Here is a 22,531-nt window from a genome sequence, read left to right as displayed (position 1 = left end):
AATCCTTAATATGTCCATTTATCTGAAGTCCTGCTGATTAGAGAAAGCAAAGAATTATAATTGTCTCGAAGAATTGCAATAGTTACTTTTTACAGTAAGGCAGACGGCATACCTGCCAAGGAGGTAGTGGAACAAAAATCTTCTAAATCTTCTATTTACTACCAGAAAGGTAAAAAGTTTGAAGAATCAAAATTTATAGGCCAGAAGAAATCAAGATGAAACAAGATGAGAATTAAAGATATGTATGTATCGTACATATATTTATACCACACATATATTTATTGAAACATATTTAAATATATATATATATATAAGTATATATGGTAATACCTTAGCATCTTTTACAGGTTCTTGGAAACTGAGTCTTTAAACAAAACAATGTACAATGAGTCCTCGAATAACATTGTTTTCTTCAATATCTTTTCATTATAACATTAATGAGAAAAAAATTGATTTTGTTACCCATGATTTTGCTCAAAGTCACAGTTTCCAGGAACCCATGGGTGACGTTAAGTGAGAACTTACTGTATTTAAATCTACAAATATAAATACATATAATTTGAGTCTATAAGTACATACATATTTGCTGTACTATTATATATGTGTATATGTACACTATAGATGTAGATGTTTAAAGTATCAACTTTAGCTTAAATAATAAGATCACCTTCTATAAACATCAGTCTTTATTCACATCTTTACATTTACATTTAAATAAGTCCATGTGTATGGTTTCAGTTTCCAAAAACAAATGGGTTTATGAGATATTCTTATGATTTTGGAAACTTGAATACTTCAAATTTTTTTGTAATTATGCAGTTACTTTTGAAGCCTTTTAACAATGTTATAAAAAGAAAGATTTTGCATTTCCTACGTGATAATTTGACTTTCCATTACACAAAATTGACAAAGCTATTCATTGAGTTGTCACTTAATTGTTTCAGAAATTATTCAATAAATGACAAATGTATTTCAAGAAGAGAACTCAAACACATTACTTGGAATGAGGGGGGAGTGTATGAAGGAATCATTAGTAACAGATTAGCATCCCCTCCAAAGAAAAAGAAACACGACTCAAGGGCTTTTTGAGATGCCACCTCTCTCCAGATACGTCTCAGAAAAAAGATGGCCTGGACTCTGCTGGGCAGGCTGGTCAGTCATCACCCATGAATTAGGGACGCGAAGTCACCTATGCACACCTATGCCGACAGTGCAGCTTTGGTATTTCTGGGTATGAGGGACGCAGAAGCAGCAAGCTTGATGCGAGAGGACTTACGAACAGGCTTGAAGCAAAGCTTGTCTGGCAAGCACAGGATCTTCCCTTAAATTATGTGTTTATTAAGGGGTTTAGGACGCCCCTCCCAAGCTGTGGCTTGGTTCTTCTTTTATACACATGCATATATTCTTAAATTCTCACGTATTTATAGCCCTCACATATAAACACAGTGTCTGAAACACAACACAAGCATTTGCAAAAATATGCACTAGATAGGGAAGGCCTGGAGGATGCCCAGGCATGAAAGTGTCCACTCCTCAGAGGAACGTGGCTTTGGGTCACTGTCATTTGCACCTGCACTGCATTTTCCTTTCTCTCATCTACATGCAGAGTGCCTCATATTCAAGGGAGGTGCCACACCCAGTTAGCTGAGCTGTTCACACGTAGCGGGCTAGCTTGCTCGTGCTTACCTGCTGCGTCTTCTGTTCATCGGTTCTGTCTACTCTGTTTTGCAGTCCATTCGTGGAACTCTAGTTCTCAATTATTGTTTCATAAATACAGACAGGTAAGACAAAAATGTGGCTGAATCATTGCAAAATCAAAATAGTGTCTGGGAGAAAAAAAAACCATAGCACTTCTTCTACTGACAAGTTAGAAACTTCATGTACTCATCTATGTGCCCATCTGTGCATATTCCTCCATTGTGTACCTGTCCATGCATTCTTCTTAGCTCTGACAGGAAATTTCCACATTCTACTCTTGAATCCTCCTTAATTTAGTACCTGCAGAATGTGCCTAACAGATGCTTGATACCCTAAATTACAGTCAGATAAGACAGGATGTTAGGGCTCCATGATTCTTTGGGGAGATTTTTGCAAGTACATCTTCCTGCCTACAAAAGGGGGAAAAAAAGCACCCACAGCGTTCAAGTTGAAATAACTCCAGCCCAATTTTTATGACTCCTTCTCTGTACTTCCAATACTTCTCTGTACTTCCAATACTCCCTTCCTACAAAGGGGAAAAAAAATCACCCACAACATTCAAGTTGAAATAACTCCAGCCCAATTTTTATGAGTCCTTGTCTGTACTTTCAACACTTAGGGTAGGGGGTGGGGGAAACACTGTTTCTTTTTCCTATGAGCTCCTGAATTAACTTCCGAAAAATTCTTGAGTCACTAAATTAGAGAATTATTTTCAAGGCAAGTCTAGGGTGTTAGACAAACTTAGGGCCATGATTCAGCTTCTGTCTCTGATTCCAAGAGCAGCCACAGCAGCAGAAGTGCTCTTTGTTTACAAGGCAGTAGGAAACCTGCCTCTCATATGAACAGTTGCAATTGGTCAGAGACGTGTAACACAAGAGCAACTCCTGCTCACACTTAACTTTGTTTCCACTCTCTACTTTTATTAGCCTCAGAGGATCAGTGACCAAAATTAATTACCTTTATTTGCAATTAACATTAAGGCCCATGAAACTGAAAACTATACTTCAGAATAGTAGAAACTTACGGTTACTATATTATGCTTTTCTTCTTAATGTCGATTGTTGTCATTGCAATAATAAATTCAATGAAGCCTTCTTCTTTTTTTCAACTTCAAAAAAAAAAAAAAAATACTTGAGAGCTTCTTGGCTTTGTTTATGTCCCTGCCAGGCCTGGAATATTTCCATTTGGCTAGAGCCAGCTAGACACCTGGGGCCTTGAAATTTGACCTAGAGTTCTTTTCTTTAGGCATCAGTAACTCCCCCAGGCTCCTCCTCCAGCTCCTCTGTAGGCTGCCAGGACTCTGTGCGAATTCTCCTTAATGAGCCTGCTTGGGTAAACTGTCTTCACCTGTAACCACAAGATCTTATTTTTTCCACTGAGTATTTAGTTTATTAAGTGACAGAAAGACTGACAGACTGCTTTTCCTTTTGTATACAAAGCTCAAAAGAAAGCAAATCCTGAGAGCCAGTGTCCTCTGGGCCTCTCCCCCAGGTGCATCTCATACACCTGTCTTTCATGGCAATGACATCCCTCATTGTTGATAATGCTGTGTAAAGATCCTTGTGTGGTTCAGTCCATTTAAAGTTTACACACTGTTGCTCAAAGTGAGGTCCTCAACCAGAAGCACCAGCAGCACCTGAGATTTCATTATAAAAGCCAATTCTCAGTCCCAACCTAGGCCTACTGAATACTTTCTGTAGGCAGAGCCAAGCAGGCCTTGCCTTGACAGGTCCTGGGGGACATTTTGATGCATGCTCGTTTTTGAGAATCTCTCCTTTACAGATCATATGAGGTGACTACCCTCATTACATCCACTTTACAGAGGAAAAACTGAGTGCTTTAGGGTTTTAGTCATTTATCATAGTCACAGAATCCATGTCAGACTTCAAAGGTGAGATAATCTATGTAAGAAAACAACAACAAAGAAACACACAGACACACACACACACACACACACACACACACACACACAGAAGAATTCGCCCATGTTAGCTCAAAATTAAATAAATAAGGATTAGTTTAAAAATCTCTTCCACTCAGTCATTACACCTAGGTAGCATCATTGACTATATTTACATTTTAAAAATCCCAATACTTTGCTGGATGTTAAAGTTGAGATATTAACTCTTGACGATGAAAAGAGTCAAACTCTGTAAAATATTGTAAGAGGTTGATTCTGAGCCAAATATGAGCGATCACGGCCAATGACACAGCCCTCAGGAGGTCCTGAGAACATGTGCCCGAGGTGGTTGGGGTACAGCTTGGCTTTATATATTCTAGGAAGGCATGAGACGTCAATCAAATACATTTAAGAAATACATTGGTGTGGTTTATAAAGGAGGGACAACCCAAAGAAGAGGGGGCTTCCAGGTTATAGGTAAATTTAAACACTTTCTGGTTGACAGTTGGTTGAATTTATCTGAAGTCCTGGGATTAATGGAAAGGAATGTTTGGGTTAAGCTAAAGGATTGTGGAGACCAAGTTGTGCAGAGGAAGTTCTCAGATAGCAGACTTCAGAGAGTGCAGGTTGTAAAATGTTTCTTAGACTTAAAAGGGTGCCTGGCTCTTAGTTGATTATAACCTGGATCTGGGAAGGAAGAAAGGAAAACAAAGGGGAAAGGGGATTCCTATAGAATGTGGATTTTCCCCACAAGAGACTGCAGAGTAATTTCAAGGTATGGCAAGGAAATATATTTTGGGGTAAAACATTTTGATTTTCTTCCTTGTTATGCCAGAGTCAGATTGGAAAGTAGGTCATGATATACAGGGTCAAATAAAACCCATCTGAGGAGAATTGATGCTTTGCAGCGCATGACTCCCCAGACCCCTTTGGTAGGAATTTGGGCAAGATAGAAAATCAGAGCTTAGGTTTTGGAGACACTCACTTTAGATTAAGAGGAATCACAGTGAGGACTAACAGGTTTATACATATTGAAAATACAATTATAAGTTGGGATTGCTGGGAATCATTAAGCACCCTAACAATAAGATTAATTTAATAGCAGCGGATTTAGGAGAATTAATTTTAAGCTGATCATCCTCCTTATTTTGATATCAGCTGTTGGATCCTGTCCCGCTACACATGCAACCAGTTTGTAGGGGACTGCAAACATCTGGTCTCCCCTAGAAAGTGTCCGTATGAATATTAATCCTGAAGACTACACATTGACTCCCTATCTATGTGATGTGTTTAAATGACACATATGTAAATGTGTGAGTGCATTTACTCCTTAAAGAGGTTAGACCCCATGTTGGGAAATCCTCTGAAACATTTCAGCAAATTCTAGTGTTAAGAAGAGAAAACAGATGGTCATCAGTGAGGAACTTTCAAGCGCTAAATGTGGAGCCAGAGGGCTGGAGGGAGCTTGCTGAAGCTGGGGTAAAGTCCAGCTGTTGCTTTCACAATGCTGATTGGCCAGTTGTTCCCTGTTTCCTTTTCTGCAGAGCTCTATCCAGTGATAAGATCATCTAAGATCAGCAAAAGAGCTTAGGACAGAACCACTCAGACAATTCAAGGGGAATTATGAGCTTTGAGATCCTTTAGTTGACTATTCTAAGCCAGCTTCATAGTGAAGCCCAGGCTTTATCTCCATGCATTTCGCATTTCAACCCACAGGGTAAGCCAAGAACCAGTGTCTGAGCAAGGCAATGTGGAGGAATGGATGCAATGGGCCTGGAAGATTCTAGATATATCCCTGCCCTGGGTAGGGAGAAAGACCTGCTACAGAGATGTTAAGGGACATTTTCAAGGTCATTCAAGCAACCAGTGGTGCAGCATAACCAGATCATAATCAAAAGCCTCTGCATTTCCCTCCATACTTCATTTCTGTTAGTCTGTGACATTGTAATAACTTGCTTCTGCATTGGTGGTCTCCATTAAATCAGCAGCAAGATTCTGGGCATGCTAAGTTCTTAATTGAGCTTTTAATAATTGCCAAAACTGAAATTAATATCTACATTAAAAGCTTATTAGTATATGTGCATGACAGAACAAAGGAGAGAACTATTTAAAAAATCCTGACAAACACATCTGAGAACATGTTCCTACATGTAGTCTTTATTATTTGAACAAAAAATTAAAACAGAGAAGTGTTAACAAACTTTGTTACAATGGCTACTAAACAATAATGTATTAGCTTGAAAAGATTTGAGGGTGCTCTTAGTCTACAGTATCTATCCAGTCTCTCTCTCCAAATTCATTTTCTATCACTAACCAGGTATATCCTGTATCTAATTTATTAATTCTTTGTGTCCTTAATACATCTTCCTTTAAGATTTTGCTTATAGTATTTCTCCTGCCGTAAATGCACCTCACTTTCACCATTTTCTCTTCTCAATTTTTGTACGTTTATTGAATTTTTGTTAGACATACAGTACTCTGTAGGTGCTGACAAGCCAATAGAACTTAAACATGCTCTCTTCTGGTTCAAGTAGGCTAAGCCCCTCACATTCATACATTGCCAGGAACACCCTCTCTGAAAAGCTTCGTGCATGTGAACTGCTGCCTTGGTACGATATACACATATACTGTGTTGCATGCCATTGATTTGTCTCCCTAATGGTTCTGCACACCCAGAGATGGGAAAAACCATAGCTTAGGCCCCTTTGTAAGCCTAGCACCTTGCACAGTGCTTGGCCTATAATGAGAGCTTAAAAGATACATGTTGATGGTGATGAGATTCTCACTCTCAAATTGTTTTCTGAAATCAGTAGACTTAAAATACTATATCAAACAGTGATCAATACTCAGGATGTTCTAGGCCAAACTGGTAGAATAAATGTGTATAAATCATGAAGATCAGAGAGCATCTCCCAGAGAATTTGGAAGTCAGTCAAGGATGAAACTGGGGAACTGAGGACCAAACTGTATAATCCATTGCTTGAATTGACGTCTGTGTGAGAGGTTACCTGTAAACTGCCAGGTAACAAATGCAAGTCCTTCATGTTAAGGCGGATTCGAGAAAGTTACAGGAAATCACAGACCATCAGAGTGCACAGGCCTTTTCAAAAGCGTCTATAATAAAGGACTATATGACTGTCTGTTTGGGGAGAGGCCACATAATTTTAATAAGAGAAAAACTGCGAGTTGAATATTAATAAAATATAGAATATTCACAGGAGATGACAGGGTAGAGAAGGGGCTTCACATCAGCTGTGTGATGAATAGCTGAGGATGTGGGGACATGGAATTAGGGCAGAAGAGCCTCACTGACAGTGTGGGAATTGTGCTTATGAAGGAAAGGGCTCAACATTGTGGTTATTCGTGGATATAACACGGACAGTACATGGTTCTTCTGGCGTATCTTTCAGAAGGACAGATGACAGGACCTGGTCTGAGTGGACTTAATTAAAGAGATTCCTTTGTTCCAAACAAGTTTACCCACTTTACCAAGCATTGGCTCACACTGCTGCCCAGCGTTGGAATTTTAATATTTGTAATGAGGAAGAGGTTTTGGAGCTGCTAAGATTCTGAACATTGTTGCTGGGTTTGTCCCCGACACACCTTCATGCCTGGTTATTTAGTGAAGCGAGGACTCTAGCTTGTGCATAAATCATGATGCATCACTAAGTGGCTGTTTGGTGGCCTCATTCATGAGCATTCCATTCAGTGCCAGATCAGAAACTCTCCAAATTGGATTTTTAGGGCGTGAAAAATTGCTACTGTACATTGCAAAGGTATCCTTTTAGGATTATTTTTCTGAAGCGAACCTTGTGAAATGTAATAAATCTCTTCAGTACTGGTGGATGGATTGTCCCATGCACAGTATGTGCTATGTATTGTTTGGTAAATCAGTTTTAAGGAGCACTACAAACTATATATTATCTAAAATTTTAGGATTCACAGAAGACCCAGTAAAAGTAAGCATTCAAGAGATTCTCTGCTTCATTGGCCAGGTGTGGTGGCTCAAGCCTGTAAACCTGAGGTCATGGCGGGAGGATCACCTGGTCCTAGGAGTTGGAGACCAGCCCAGGCAACAAAGTGAGAACCCATCTCTAAAAAAAGAGTTTTAAAAATTTCAAAAGAATTAGCCAGATGTGGTGGTGCATGCCTGTAGTCCCAGCTACTCTGAAGGCTGAAGTGGAAGGATCACTTGAGCCCAGCACATCAAAACTACAGTCAGCTATGATAGTGCCACTACACTCCAGCCTGGGTGACAGAGTAAGACCCTGCCTCCAAATACACACACACACACACACACACACACACACACACACATATATATGCATACACACACACACACACATATATGCATATATATGTGTGAATATATATACATATTCTCTATTTTCTTGATGTACCACCTTTAAGCCAGTACTTGATGTTTTAGGCATTGACTTTTTCTGAAAAGTGAAACAAAACAATTTAGACAGTTTTGCAAAACCTTTTGTTTGACTACGGTTCTTGTCTTAGTTATAAGGCTTAATTTTGGTGAATTCAGAGTCTGTCTTCTAATTTAAAATTAAAATAAATTAAAAATAAAAAGTAAAAAGCAAAGCTCTCAAGATAATCTCTTTCAACCAGCAGCGTAATTTGATGAAAGTATCAATACATATTAGTTAGTCACAAGGCAAATTTCCCAGATTTCTGTGAAGTGTTTGCAAAACACCCTGAAATTCTAGAGGGTTTTAGAGATTCCAAGCACTATTTACAACATATACAAATACAAATAGATGTTATTGGTATCTTCACACTTTTATATTTAGCAACATGTGAATTAAACAATAGGGCTTAATATTATTCTTAAAGAGTTGGCTTGACAAAGTTAACATTTGAAGTGAGAAAAGTAAATCAATTTTGTGAAAATCAAAAATAAAAATAAAAAATAAATCAGTGTACCAAAAGAGAAACAGAAACTACAGTTTTGCAATCAACTATATTTAGGAATAAATCTTAGTTGTGAAATATTTGCCACCAGTTTCTGGTTGTGTGAGCTTGGATTGGGCTCTGTGAGCCTCAAGCCTCTTGTTCCTGGAGATGTTAACATTGAATCATCAATTTATAAAATGACAGTTTGATATACGTATAGAATTACATTTGCTTACATATGGTGTGTAATGGGTGTTTAGTAACTGTGAGTTATCCGAGTGTTAAGTAAGAGGACATCTATTTTTCCAGGGTTGAGCCTAGTTACTGTACATGACCTATCATGGTATTCCTGCCTAATGTCACTGTATTTGACTCTTCAAATTGGAAGTTGTAATGCTCCCTCCTCAAATCACTTCTCCTCCCTGTATTTACTTAGTGAAAGGCTGATCCTGAAGCTGCCTGTCTCCCAATGCCCTGCACTCACTGCAAGCATCTCTGGGGAGTTTGTTGCTGGAATTTCCTTCCTCACTGTGCATGGAGGACCCTGCCTTTCCTTCTCTGCTCATCCAGCAACTTTTACCTGCCCTACCATGTCAAGGCTGTTTGGGATGCAAAGTAGGGTATGGAGAAAGTCTCCTGCCCCCATCCTTCGATTCAGGGAGTCCTAGTAATTCTGCAATTCTCTTAATAATCATCCCAAAATAAGTTCCTGCCATGTGTCTAGTGATACTAGGCATGGGGCTAAATGGATGTACAAAGAGATCCCTGCCTTTGAGGAGCTTGGAATCATTTAGAAACGCAGGTAAACTGACAAGGGCAAGGAAGTGAAAGAGGCCTTGTGCCCACTGCTCATGAGCCCAGAGGAATTGTCATCCCTTGAAATACATCCCAACCCAGGGCTAAGCTGAAAGTAGGTTATTTGGTTCTAAAGAAAATGAAACTCATGATTAAAAAAAAAAAAATTTAGGCACTGTAACTCAAAGCTACAACTCAATCTAAAAACAACCAGTCCCGATGACAAGCACCAGAGAAAACAAAAAAATCCCACATCGATTTGTCCCTCTAAAGTCAACATAAAAACCTTAAAATTGCTCCTCAAAACAGAAGGTGTGCTTATTTCTTATCTCAAACTAAAAGTCAAACAAAACGAAAACCTGTAGTAATTTACGGGGACCTCACAATTGAGAAACAATGAAATGGTCCCCAAAAGACAATTTTTTTTCCTTTTTCAACTTTTATTTTAGGTTCAAGGGGTACATGGGCAGGTTTACTTCATGGGTAAATTGCATGTCCCTGGGGCTTAGTGTACAAATGATTGCATCACCCAGGTTTTGAACACAGTACCAACTAGATAGATTTTGGATTCTCACCCTCCTCCCTACCTCTCCCTTCAAGTAGGCTGTGGTGTCTATTTTCTCTGCTTTGTTTCCATGTATACGCACTGTTCAGACTATTTTTAAAAATGAAGAAAACTTATGCCCTTTATAAATATTATAACCTAACATTACAAGTGACCCAGAATAAAGATGACATTAATGCTATTCTCAGGACTCAGTGTGCCATAACTGATCTTAATCCTCAATTTATAACTGTTTGCAATTACAAACCCAAGTGATGGGTAGGCAATTAACAAATAACAATGAGTATATAACACAGAAGTTGTTTCATTTTTATCAGTGAGATGCGCCCAACATGGGAATGTGAATGTGAAGACAACACTAATGTAAAGTATAAACTGGCATTGATTTAAGAGGAGAGAATTTAAAAAGGAAAGAATATGCTATTAATTTCCAAATCTTCACATTTTACACATATTTGGATTAAAAAATGGTGACTTATTTTCTCAACGAAAAGTAATATAAACTTATAACTTATTTTATTCAGTGCCTGAGGTTCTGAAGCTACCTCCAGGTGACTTTTGCTGTCTGCTTCACCTCCACCTTTTCCTCCATTAATAATTTGCTGACAGCCTTTCACCCACACAGTAAGGTCAAGAATGTGGGATGGGATTGGGGAGAGAAGCTCTGTTCTGTAACTTGCAGCAAACTGTCCTTCACTCTGAAGCTGAAGATTGTTTTCAATGACTGAAGAATTCTAAATTTTCTATTTGTTTTGTAGTTTTAGTTTTCAATTATTTGTGAATCTACGATAGAGGCTGCTTAGTGGCTTTAAAGTCAGACCAGACTTTAAAGATTCCCGAGTCACGAGTCACACATTGGGCAATGTTGATCAAATGACATAATTGAGCTAGCTGTGTTGTTACAAAATATGTGAAGTGCCTGGCATATAATAAACTAATAAATACGTCAATAAATACTTAGTAAATAAGTATAATCACATTAATAATCATACTTTGTTGGCACATTTATCTGTTTTTTAATTAATTTTTGTAGATGAGGAAAGGGAAGCTCAATCAGTGAATTCCCCAGTTTACTACAAAAAGGGGAACATACTAAACTATCTTGCAACAGACCTCCCAATTTTCCTAGGAACTGGAGCCATGCTGGGCACGGGCCTTACAAATTGTCTAATTATTTCTAATGGGCACTCAACAGTATTAAACTACCAACAATCTGGATATTGGAAAATGATGGAAATATACTGTGGTTACCATGAGCACATCTCAGTTTTATTCATTGGAAGGAAAAAGATGTCCTACCCAGATGCTGTCTTCTTGTTTGTACTGTTTCCAGTTGCGCCCTGTGTCACTGAACATCAGGCTGTAACTCGTCACCCAGTCAGAGCTTCCGTATCTTCCCTGCGTGGCCACTGCTGTAATCTCTACTCTGTTTCCCAGGTCCATCTGGAGCCACTGTTGAGCATTGGAATCTGCTGGGGACCAACCGCCAGTTCCTGGAACAGGATCAGAGAGAGAGAGAGAGAGAGAGAGAGAGAGAGTTAGTTGTAGTAATGTCTCACATAGCTACAACTTTCAACTATCAAAGGGAAATGAAACAGTGTTCAACTAAGATGACTCTACCCCCAAATGGGCCCTACTCTTCCCTGCGTCTGTACTTAACCCCCTGGTACTTTCCATTCTCCACCTCCATCAAAATCTCTCTCATTTCAAAAACTGTATGTTCCATGCTTCCATCCCTATTTCCTTAGCCATTATGACTTCTATCTTACAAACTCCTAGTGACATTTGTTTTATTTATTTCTCTTCTAACAACTTCAGCCTTTGATTGCAGATATAGATGAACTAGGCTTACATGCTCTCTCTCTCTAATATATCGTTCCTTCTTTTCTTCCTTCTCTTCCTTCTTTTAGTGTTCTTTCATTCCCTTCTCTCTCCTCTGTCTCTGAATATTTACTATGAACCTATCATGGGCAAGATATTGTCCTGCAGATACAAAGATGAAAGGACACCAACTATGCCTTTGTATCATTCATTTATTCGGCAGATGTTTGTTGAGCACCAGGAGTATGCTGGGTGCTGAATAGAGAGAGAGATGCTGACAAAAACATATCAAGTGATGTGAAAGAAACTATCACAAGAGGTAAACAGCAGGTACACAGAGCACAGAATGCCTCAGGAGCTGATCAGAGAGGCCTTCTAGAGACAGCCATAGTAGAGGTGACGCATGAGGCAAGTGCAGCCAAATCCCAGGAAAAAAAAAAACATGGCAAGTTCGATGGAGATTAGCCAGGGAAAAGGGAGCAACATACACCAAATCTCAGAGGCGTGACAGAGTCTCTAACATTCTTGGATCTTCATGTGATTCAGTATACCTAACCTGCAGGGACATTGTGACACACATACGAAAACTGTTTTGGCCTGAGAATTTTGTATTTCTCACACTTGAGGTTTGCAGAAGATCAATATTAGTTCTCTCTTAGTTGGAAGACTTGTAGCCTAAATTTTCTGTTTTTATTTCACATAGAATAAAAAAGACAATATTCACTTATACTAATCCCAAGTTTCACAAATCTTCTGAAGCCCATGTGGGAGCTACTGCAGACTGTATTATGCCATGGGTAGGGATAGCATAGAAGCAACTCAGGACATCAAGTAGGGAGAGGTAATTGAAGTTTTCGTTTAGAGGAGTTAATCAATAACCTTTTTCTTTCAATCTATGTCATTGAAATCATTTTTAGTGATGTTTCAGTCTACTTTCTCGCCACCTTGGAAGGAGTCATTTGGACATCTCCTTGGTAACTGAGAGCTTTCCAGAGCCCCAGCTCCTCCTGCAGAGTCTCTCATAGTACAGGGCTGCAATACAGACAAAGTGATAGAGGGCATAAAGTCAATCCTATTCTGTCTTTAAGGATGGAAAAATAGAGGACTTAAAGGCACATCTTACAAATTGTGGTTGATTTTCTTCAGTAAGCAGCTAGCCCTTAGCAGATTTTGTTTGAGAAAAGTTTTGTTTTTTTTCCTTTTTTTTTCTCACCATTCCTGAGAAGAGTCAAATGCAGGAAAGAAGGGGAAGGGAATGTGCTCAGCATCTATTGTGGAATGTGTTTTATTCAGTGTTTTTTATGAATACAGTGGCAGATATGGCAGATAGTTACTAATATCCATTCTGTCTTCCTTCTGTGGTAATAGAATTGTAGTGAGTGCATGGCTTAATGGCAGTTTTCAGCTTTCTGTACTTTTATGGTTATGGCCATGTGGTCAAGTTCTCTCCAATAAGAATGTGAATGGGAATAATTTCTGCCACTTCCAGGCTAGCGTGCTCCTTCTCTACTTGCTTTCCTCTTCCACCACTGATGGATGCAGCTGACAACAAGATCTAGATGATGGCAGAATCACAGTATGGAAAGATCCTGGATCCCTGCATCATCACATGGAGGAGAGCACTTGCCTACTTGAACACATTCACCTAGTAGACGAATGAGAGCTAAACACTATTGTGTTTAAGTCAATGTGCGTTGGACTCTATTCGACACTGTAGTTTTGCCTACTTGAATAAATATACAATATCCTTTTAAGTAAATAGCATTATCTCCATCATAAAGTTGAGAAAACTGAAATCCAGCAAGTTTAGAAAATTTGGCACCCACGATTAAAACATAGGGTAAATCTAGCTATTTGCAATTATCCTTCAACAGAAAAACACAAAAAACAAAAAACAAAACAAAAAAAAAAAACGGTTATAAAACTCCAGAAAATTAGTAAGGAGGAAAATCACTGGAAGTGGGTATTTGATCAGAGATTCTGAGATGCCAGATCCAGGAGTACATTTTTATCATTCAACTCTGTCTTCTTCAACATATTCACAATTCCCATTCCCCTCTGCCTTTCTCTAGCTTCTCAAAATTGACAGAGAGGATTATAGAGACGGAGGTTTTACATTTTAAAAAAGCCAAAATTATTCTGAACATATTCTTTATTTCTATTCAACATATTCTTCTGCTGCCCAGTTCATGAGGCTGCAGTCTTTCTCAGTAAAAAAAAAAAAGAAAAGAAAAGAAAAGAAAATGTTGTTGAAATGGTCTTCTCTCAGCAATATTAAAACATGATAGAAAATAAATGTATATGGTGATTTTATCTGTAGTGAATATATGAATGATTTTATACTTTTCTGATTTTTGTATATAACATAGCTTCCATTATCAACATGTTATTCTTTTATAAGCTGAGAATTGTATTACTCATATGTGATTTATTGCATAAAGAATATGTACAGCAATTTGGGAGCTGATAGTTTAATACAGGACTTCTGATGTTTCTGTGACCACCATTATTTTTAAAATGAAAATTCTTAAGCCTTAACTATTTCTCTTTTACCCTCAATAGTTCACAACTAGACTTCCTCATCATGCTTTAAAGCTTTTCCTTCATCTACTCTAATTAGTATATGATAAGAACTTATGTGAAGAATGGAAACAAGGAACTAGAATGACAAGAAATTTTGCCTTGCAAAGAATAAAATAACAAAGGACTGATCAAAACTAAACCAAACCAAGACAAACCACACCAAAAAATAGAGAATGATTTAACATTAAAGTTTCTGCAAATTTGTCTAAAGAAAATCACATCTCCCTTTTTCCCACAGTAAAAAAAAACTTAACTTATTAATCTTCCCCAAATTAACCAAAATGGAATAGTTGTTGTTAGCATTCATCAACACATCATGTTAAAAATTTTCTGAGCCCAAGAGCTTCAGTCAAAGCTCTTAAAATGGAGAGATGCTATCTGGGTGATAATTGCCGAGGACTCTTTCCTGCTGTTGAAGATGTTCCCCGCATTACAGCTAATAGGGAAGACACCCAGGGTTGCCAGGGTTGCTATGGCAAACGTTTTGTTCTTTCCACCAAACAATAAATGTGTTTTCACAAATGATGAGAGTAGCCTGAAGAAACTATTTGTAGTCGCTATAAAAACGCACTGCACCCACACTAGCTCCTTGTTTCTGAATTATTCCTTAAATTGGGGGTATAACGTACACACAAATAAATGCATTTGGCAAGTTGAAGGCGTCAACTAAGGCAATGCTGTCTGTAATTTTGGCTGATGTATCAATGGCTATTAAACACAAAAATTTCTATAAACTCTGCAGTTTAAATTTAAAGGATATTTAACAGAAGTTTACATTTAAAGAGAAAACTTGCATTTAAAGAAAAAATAATCTCACCTTAGAGAACATCTGGAATTGTTCAAATATTTGACAAGCAAAAAATCCAAAATGATTTGGAGGCTATGTCTTAGTTATTTCTAGCCTACTCCAAACCTCATACTCTGCAAACTGTATTATCTGACTTTGGAGGAAAAGATGGCATAAAGAGATGCTGGACCAAAAGTTAGGTGATTTGATTCAAGACCCAGCTCTTTTCCTGATGTTACACTAGATCAGAAATTCTCAAATGAGCTCCATCATGCAAACAGGATAGTTGTCAGCATTTCCAAGATCATAAACTAGGAAGTAGTAATGCAGGAGCTCCAGATGCAGGAAACCTGGATCCAGCCCCCAGGTCTTCCCTGGGCTCTAAGTGGCCTCTCAAGTACACCAACACATCCCTCAGGTCCTCGTCCTCCTGCTTCCTCATAAGAGCAATTCTCACTAGAAACATAATTCACCTTGACATTGTTTCCAGTATCTCAGTTGATTCTCATGGAAATCAGCAGTAGCATTTTAAAAATTTTTTCAAAGCAGTCTCAATGGGCCAAGCAGCTAACCCAGATGTATGGCTAAAGACTGCACTCCAACACAGTCCTTCTAATTTCAAGTCCCTGCCTTAGGTTTCAATAGGAACCAACATCTTAAGAAAGCAAGAATAGACTTGTATGGAGAATTCTAAGCAAAGATTTTTGGGGTTTTTTTTGCTTTGCTTTGTTTTGTTTTTTGAGACAGAGTCTCACTCTTTTGCCCAGGCTGGAGTGCAATGATGTGATCTCGGCTCACTTCAACCTCTGCCTCATGGGTTGACGCGATTCTCCCACCTCCGCCTCCCTGAGTCGCTGGGATTACAGGCATGCATCACCACGCCCAGCTAATTTTTGTATTTTTAGTAGAGACGGGGTTTCACCATGTTGGCCAGACTGCTCTCAAACTCCTGATCTCAGGTGATCTGCCTGTCTCAGCCTCCCTAAGTGCTGGGATTACAGGTATGAGCCATCATGCCCAGTCGCAAAGTTTTAAGTAAGAAAAACAAAACAAAATGAAATCAGATCTCCTGCCTCCTCCAGTCACTCCATGCTCACTTCTTTGTACTAAGACACTGCTAATCCTGCATTCCAAACTGCACACACTGGGGTAGGCTGTAAGTATGAAGCAGAATAACCAGTAGAAAATGCAGAAATTCCTCAGTTTCTACACTTATTTCCACTTTTAACTCAAAAAGGGAAATGAGAATTGACTGATGTCACACATTGGAAATGGGCACAAAACGGATTATATACAGGTCTCTGCAAAGTGAAATTTCATAACTGTCTTTCAAAAAAAGAGAGTACATTTAGTCCAAGACCAGCTGGAGTTAAAAGTGTCATACACACACACAGCAACATAGCATTTTCACACCGAATCTGTTTCTTTCTTTCTTTCTTTCTTTTGACGGAGTCTTGCTCCTGTCACATAGGCTGGAGTGCAATGGTGTAATTTTGGCTCACTGCAACCTCTGCCTCTTGGGTTCAAGCGATTCTCCTGCCTCAGCCTCCTGAGTAGCTGGGATTACAGGTGCCCGCCACCACACCCAGCTAATTTTTGTATTTTGAATAGAGACAGGGTTTCACCATGTTGGCCAGGCTGGTCTCGAACTCTTGACCTCGAGGTGATTCACCCACCTCGACCTCCCAAAGTGTTAGGATTATAGGCATGAGCCACCACCCCTGGCCACACCTAATCTGTTTTAAAAATACAGCCTGGCCATTTTTTTTTTTTTAAAGCCTAAAATAAACCCTATAGGAAACACGTTTCCCAGGCAGGTACTTCTCCTGCCTTCCAGAAGGCCCTATGAAACTACAAGTACATTCTCACAAATTACTGTAAGGCTAGTTTGAATCATTAGCCATATCTTTAATTATTAAACAATCGGTGCCTCTGTAAGTAAAAGTTCTAGATGTTTTAGGGACACAGCTACCTGGTAATGTGTAGGGAGACCCCCTGAAACTATTGCTACGGAATAAAGGATGAAATGCTCCTGATTATTGTAAATACAAAATTGCATGCAGGATTGTGTAAAGACAGTGCCAGGTTGGACTGCCAGAATGAGCCAATAGCGTGTGATGTGCTTCCCCCTGCAAAGAGCCTATGAATGGACATGCAGTCAGGGAGGTTTCACATCACCAAGATTCCTATCCCAGAAAAGCAGATGTTCATAGCTCTGGGAATGGAATGCGACCCTTGTGGAGAGCCTATAAACGGATGCATGGGGGGTGCCTCTCCATATAGATAAGATAGGGCTATAAATGCCCTCATCTTGCCGCAGCTCTTCTAGGCCTCTTTAAGGTTAAGACATACTCCCTTCTGAGAATTTCTGGTCTAACCGGTTGTCTAGCTTCACGTCCTGTTTCTATGGATTGTTTGTAACCAGCTTTTGCTGCAACTGTTACTGCCGATTAACATCTTGCTAATCATAGGTTGTGGAAAGACTGTGCTTCTGTTTTAAGGCTCTGTTAGAAGGCCGGGCGCGGTGGCTCACGCCTGTAATCCCAGCACTTTGGGAGGCCGAGGCGGGCGGATCACAAGGTCAGGAGATCGAGACCACAGTGAAACCCCGTCTCTACTAAAAATACAAAAAATTAGCCGGGCGCGGTGGCGGGCGCCTGTAGTCCCAGCTACTCGGGAGGCTGAGGCAGGAGAATGGCGGGAACCCGGGAGGCGGAGCTTGCAGTGAGCCGAGATGCGCCACTGCACTCCAGCCTGGGCAACAGCGTAGACTCCGTCTCAAAAAAAAAAAAAAAAAAAAAAAAAAAAAAGAAATTACCGATGCACACACTATATTGCAAATTCTTATCTCTGTATATCGTACTTCTGCATACAGACGTTATGTTAAAGAATTACTTCATCCCCATGTGACCATCTCACCTCATAATCAAATGACCCTAAATCCCTCACTAACCTATTCCCGCCCTCACTAAACTTAATAATAAATGCTGGTATATCCAGTGCATTGTTGGCACCGTGGGACCAGAAGGCAGTGACCCCTCTGGACCCAGATTTCACTATCTTGTGTGTGTCTATTATTTCTTGACCTGCCAATCTGCCTGGGAACAAAGAGAGAGCCCCATTGCATTGCGTGCCGCTGGCCAGATCCCGCAATAGTAATGGTAATGAATAACAGAAAGATGCTGTCCCATAAATATTGAACATTATGCAGTATGTGTAAGAGTAATAACAACATTCATAGACATGCTTGTAGCACTCAGAAGGGCTTCCTGCTCCTCCCTGTGGAACAGGATCACCCATGTGTAATAGGACCTGTGGCTGGGCAAGAATCTTTGAGGCGGAAAGCTGTTGGCAAGAACCCTGGGCATAATCTTTCTGCTCCTGGGCAGGTGCAGGAGGGCTAAGGTATTGCAGCCTGGTCCAGGCCATGCCTCCTGCACTTCCATTTCCACATTAATTTAGGGACTAAGGAGTTAACCAGGGGAAAATAACGTGGGAACTTGGCCAGGCACAGTGGCTCACGCCTGTAATCCTAGCACTTTGGGAGGCCAAGGCAGGCGGATCATCTGAGGTCAGGAATTCGAGACCAGTGTGGCCAACATGGTGAAACCCCATCTCTACTCAAAATACAAAAATTAACAGGGCATGGTGGTGCGTGCCTGTAATCCCAGCTACTCGGGAGGCTGAGGCAGGAGAATTGCTTGAACCCGGGGAGCAGAGGTTCCGGTGAGCCAAGATCATGACACTGCAATCCAGCCTGGGCAACAGAGTGGGACTCCATCACTAAATAAATAAAAAAATAAATAAAAAAATAAATAAATAAATAAATAAAGTGGGAACTTGCCAACACACCGTGTGGGTTGCAAAAATGATAAAAACCTATAAGAAAATCTGGAATGACCCTGACTGAGACCAGTCTGCAGACAACAACAAAGGAGCTTTTAAGAGATTCACATAAGGGAGGGGTGAGTTTGGATAATAGTCAGACCTGGTTATCATAGTCTGATTAAAGAGTCTGCCTAAGGAGTAATGTCTAGGGAGAGTGGTTCTGTGTATGCCTTAGTTTGGATTTCCTGGAAGTCAGTTATGAAACAAGGACTTGAATGCAAGTAGTTCATTTGAGACGTGATCCCAGGAAGATGAGACAGGGCAGAAAGGAAAGCCCATCCATGCCACAGCATCAGGCCTTCATCCCTGTGAGTGAACTTCATCCCACTGGGATAGGGGGAACCTTAGGGTTATCTCATTCGAGTGGGAGGGAGCTGGGGTTTTTAATACACCAACTTGGTCAGGTATTAATTGAGGGCTTCTGGAGAGCGGGGTGGCATCTAAAGTACAGACAGAAACACCGAGAGGAGAAGTTCAGCTATTAGGGTTGAAAGTGTTCCTGTTGAGGATGTTCTCAGGTCTCTATCCAGATCCTCTTCATCCTCTAGCTGTGGGTGCTAGATGACAGCTAGAACTATCCCCTTTTCCAGAGATTTGTCCTTGGCCAAAGAGAAGCCTTCTTGCCTGGGAGCTGTCACTTCCCGTGTCCCCAACTCAGCGAGTGTCGACTGATACAAAGTTCAAAAGGCCGGTCTCAGTGTCACAAGGTATGACAGACTTTATAGTATAGTCTGAGGTCTAGAACATCTTTGTGGCATCTGAAGGAACCTTGACTCCGTGGAGACTATACCCTTGCTAGCTTTCCCCTCTGCCTTATCCTGCTTCCCTCACGCCCTATCTCCAGAGAGCAGTGCCCCAATAATTACTTCCCCAAGAAGCCCTGTCTCTGCTTAGCTTCCAAGATGCTGGCTTTTGGCTGAAATGGTGAAGTCTGAAAGATATGAGCACCAACAGCCTCTGAGACAGTGTGTGCACCTGGCTTCACACTGGTGTGTCTGTCAGTGTCTATGGTGAGAAAGCTGTGTTATTATTTTGAAAGTTGCTCAGTACTCAGACAGTTTTGCTGATGTCCTCTAATAAATATCTTCGCTTTGAAAAAATGGAGCAATCAAGGCCCTGATGGAGCAGGAAAGGAGCTCTGCTGCCTGTTTCATAGTTCAGAAGTTATAAAAGAAGTGAGGGGATTTGGCAAAAGGGCAGTCTGAGCTGGGAAGAATTGGAGTTCAGTCCCAAGATGGATATTCCATATTCATGACCCCTACAGACCAAGGGCTGATTCATGTGTGCATAGAAACACCCAGGTGTTTTAAAAACCTTGGATGGGAGGGTCATGTATATAAAACTTAAAGGGTTTAAAACTAATTGTTCAATATGGTAGTGAATATTTAAATTTAAATTTCACTTAAATTAAAAATTGAATTTCTTAGTCACAGTAGCCGCATTTAAATGCTCAATAGCCATGTGTTGCTAGTGGATACCTTGCATAGCACAGTTATACATATTTCCATCTTTGCAGAATTTTCTATTGGCCAGTGTTGCTGTAAAATTTCTCTTATAAAATAAGTAGAAGCTCAGTTCCATTTTAACTTGGCAAATCAATACACTCCAACTCTGCCCATCTGCTGCTCAGACCTAAGAGATTGTTAGTGGATTCTAGTGGATTATGTATACCTGATTTTATATCTATATATATGTACATGTATATATATATATATATATATATAATTATTGAGTTCTTGCATGAGTAAAGCAGTGTAGAAGATTCAGCAGCAGGGTAAAACACTGTAGGAGATTCAGCAGCAAGGTAAAAACACTGTTCCTGTTTTTAGGCATGTAGAGAAAAATTACTCTCCCAAGATTATCAAAGGGAAAAGGAAGAACTGGAATTGGAAGTGATTTGAAACTGCAGATCTCATATTGATGACATTACCACTTACATTTTTTTTCTCATGAGCAATATACTTTATGCACAGTTGAGCATACTACATTTAACTTAGATTCTTGGTGTAATTTTCTTTTAAAAAACAGTGTCTGGTCGAATTCTGGTGTTTTTGAGTTTAAAAGGTCACTTTCTACCTTGTGACTTTGGACAGGTAATTTCCCTATTTCTATAAAAATAGTATGGTTAGTGTCTAACATACCAAGGATAAAATTATATATATATATATGTGTGTGTGTGTGTGTGTGTGTGTGTATGTATATATCTATATATACACACATACACATATATATAAATATATATAAACTCACAGGCATCACAACTATGGACACAAAATGACTAAATATGAGTGTATCGAATTGCATTACTCTGAATGAGAAAGGAGAGAAAGAGGAGAGAGAGAAGGAGAGAAAGAGAGAGAGAAAGGGATAGAATGAATATTTATAGACATGGTTGATTATTCTCTTACTCCATATCAGATGATTAATCTAAATTCAGAGATGGTAATTCCATCCTCTTTGACTGTGATTGTTTCAGGACTGGATGCATGACCAAATTATGGAAGCTGGTGAAACAGGAAAGGGTGATCCCGGGTCTCGGGTCCTTGAAGAGCTTCAGTGCTCTAAGAATTGGTTCCCAAACTTTTGTGAGCATCAGAATCATTTAAGGAACTTGGGAAAACATAGGTTTCGACTGCCAGAATTCCTAATTTAGTAGGTCGGTGTGAGTCTAGATAATCTACATTTTTATCAAGTTCCTAGGAGATGTTCATTATGCTGCTATTTCAGGGCTCACACTCTGATAGCTTAAAAAAAACAAGCCACAGGAGGTCATGGTCTCAATGATTCCCAGAATGTTGTAAATCTGGCTGAGATGTTCGGCAGGCTTATCAGTTCCAGGACAATGCTGCCACTGAGGGTGGTATTGTTGAATTAAATCTGCCAGCCCTGGAGCCTGCCCTTTTTGAGAATTTCCTTTTGTTTTTAATAATTAATTTTTACCTTTAATCCTTTTGTAATGAGAAAAAAATCCCACAGATACAAAAAGTCTCACAAAATGAATGTTTAGCTTAATAAAGTATTATAGGGTAAAGACTCTTATAACCACTCTGTTCCGGAAATAGATATATGAATGCTTTTCAATCTTTATCTGAATAATGTAATATTTTTCAACCAGTGTGAGCTGGATTCTGTTATTTACACACAGAAGCACACTAATAAAGATACCCCAGAACACTTTCTGATTGCTGTGGATATTTTTGTAGAAAAGATTCATTAGAAGCCAGTCCTTAGCAAAACAAATGATAAAGGTTCTTTGATAAAATCTGGATTTTTAATGCAACATGTTCATTGGCTAGAAAATTAAAGTCAAGACATGATGAACCAATTGCATAGATGAATATAACTGGAATAAGCAAGGAGTGAGATACTCAAAAGGAGAAATGAGGAGGGCATCACCATAAAAGAAAAAGTCTTCAAATTGAAAATCTGGAGAAAGATGAACTAAAGGATTATATTAACTCCCATTTTCTGGTTCTTTGGCATTTGTTATATGCTACCATTTTCACTTCTCATAGTGCATCCTGTAAACCTTAACTTATCTTTTTAAGGACATGTCCACGATGTTTAACTGAAAGACTTCTTCTAG

The 22,531-nt window shown here is 39.5% G+C and overlaps 1 protein-coding gene across 1 annotated transcript in view; it reads right to left on the bottom strand.

The window, feature by feature from the left end:
• Positions 1-22,531, bottom strand: part of CNTNAP5 (contactin associated protein family member 5) — an 862,050-nt gene that overhangs the window by 642,379 nt on the left and 197,140 nt on the right. The window contains exon 3 of the mRNA XM_050752523.1: positions 11,166-11,359. Within this exon, the coding sequence (XP_050608480.1) occupies positions 11,166-11,359 (194 nt within the window). The remainder of the gene's footprint in view (positions 1-11,165; positions 11,360-22,531) is intronic.

This window comes from Macaca thibetana, chromosome 12, assembly GCF_024542745.1.
Source record: "Macaca thibetana thibetana isolate TM-01 chromosome 12, ASM2454274v1, whole genome shotgun sequence".
NCBI classification, from domain to species: domain Eukaryota; kingdom Metazoa; phylum Chordata; class Mammalia; order Primates; family Cercopithecidae; genus Macaca; species Macaca thibetana.
This window is presented reverse-complemented; position numbering and strand designations above follow the sequence as displayed.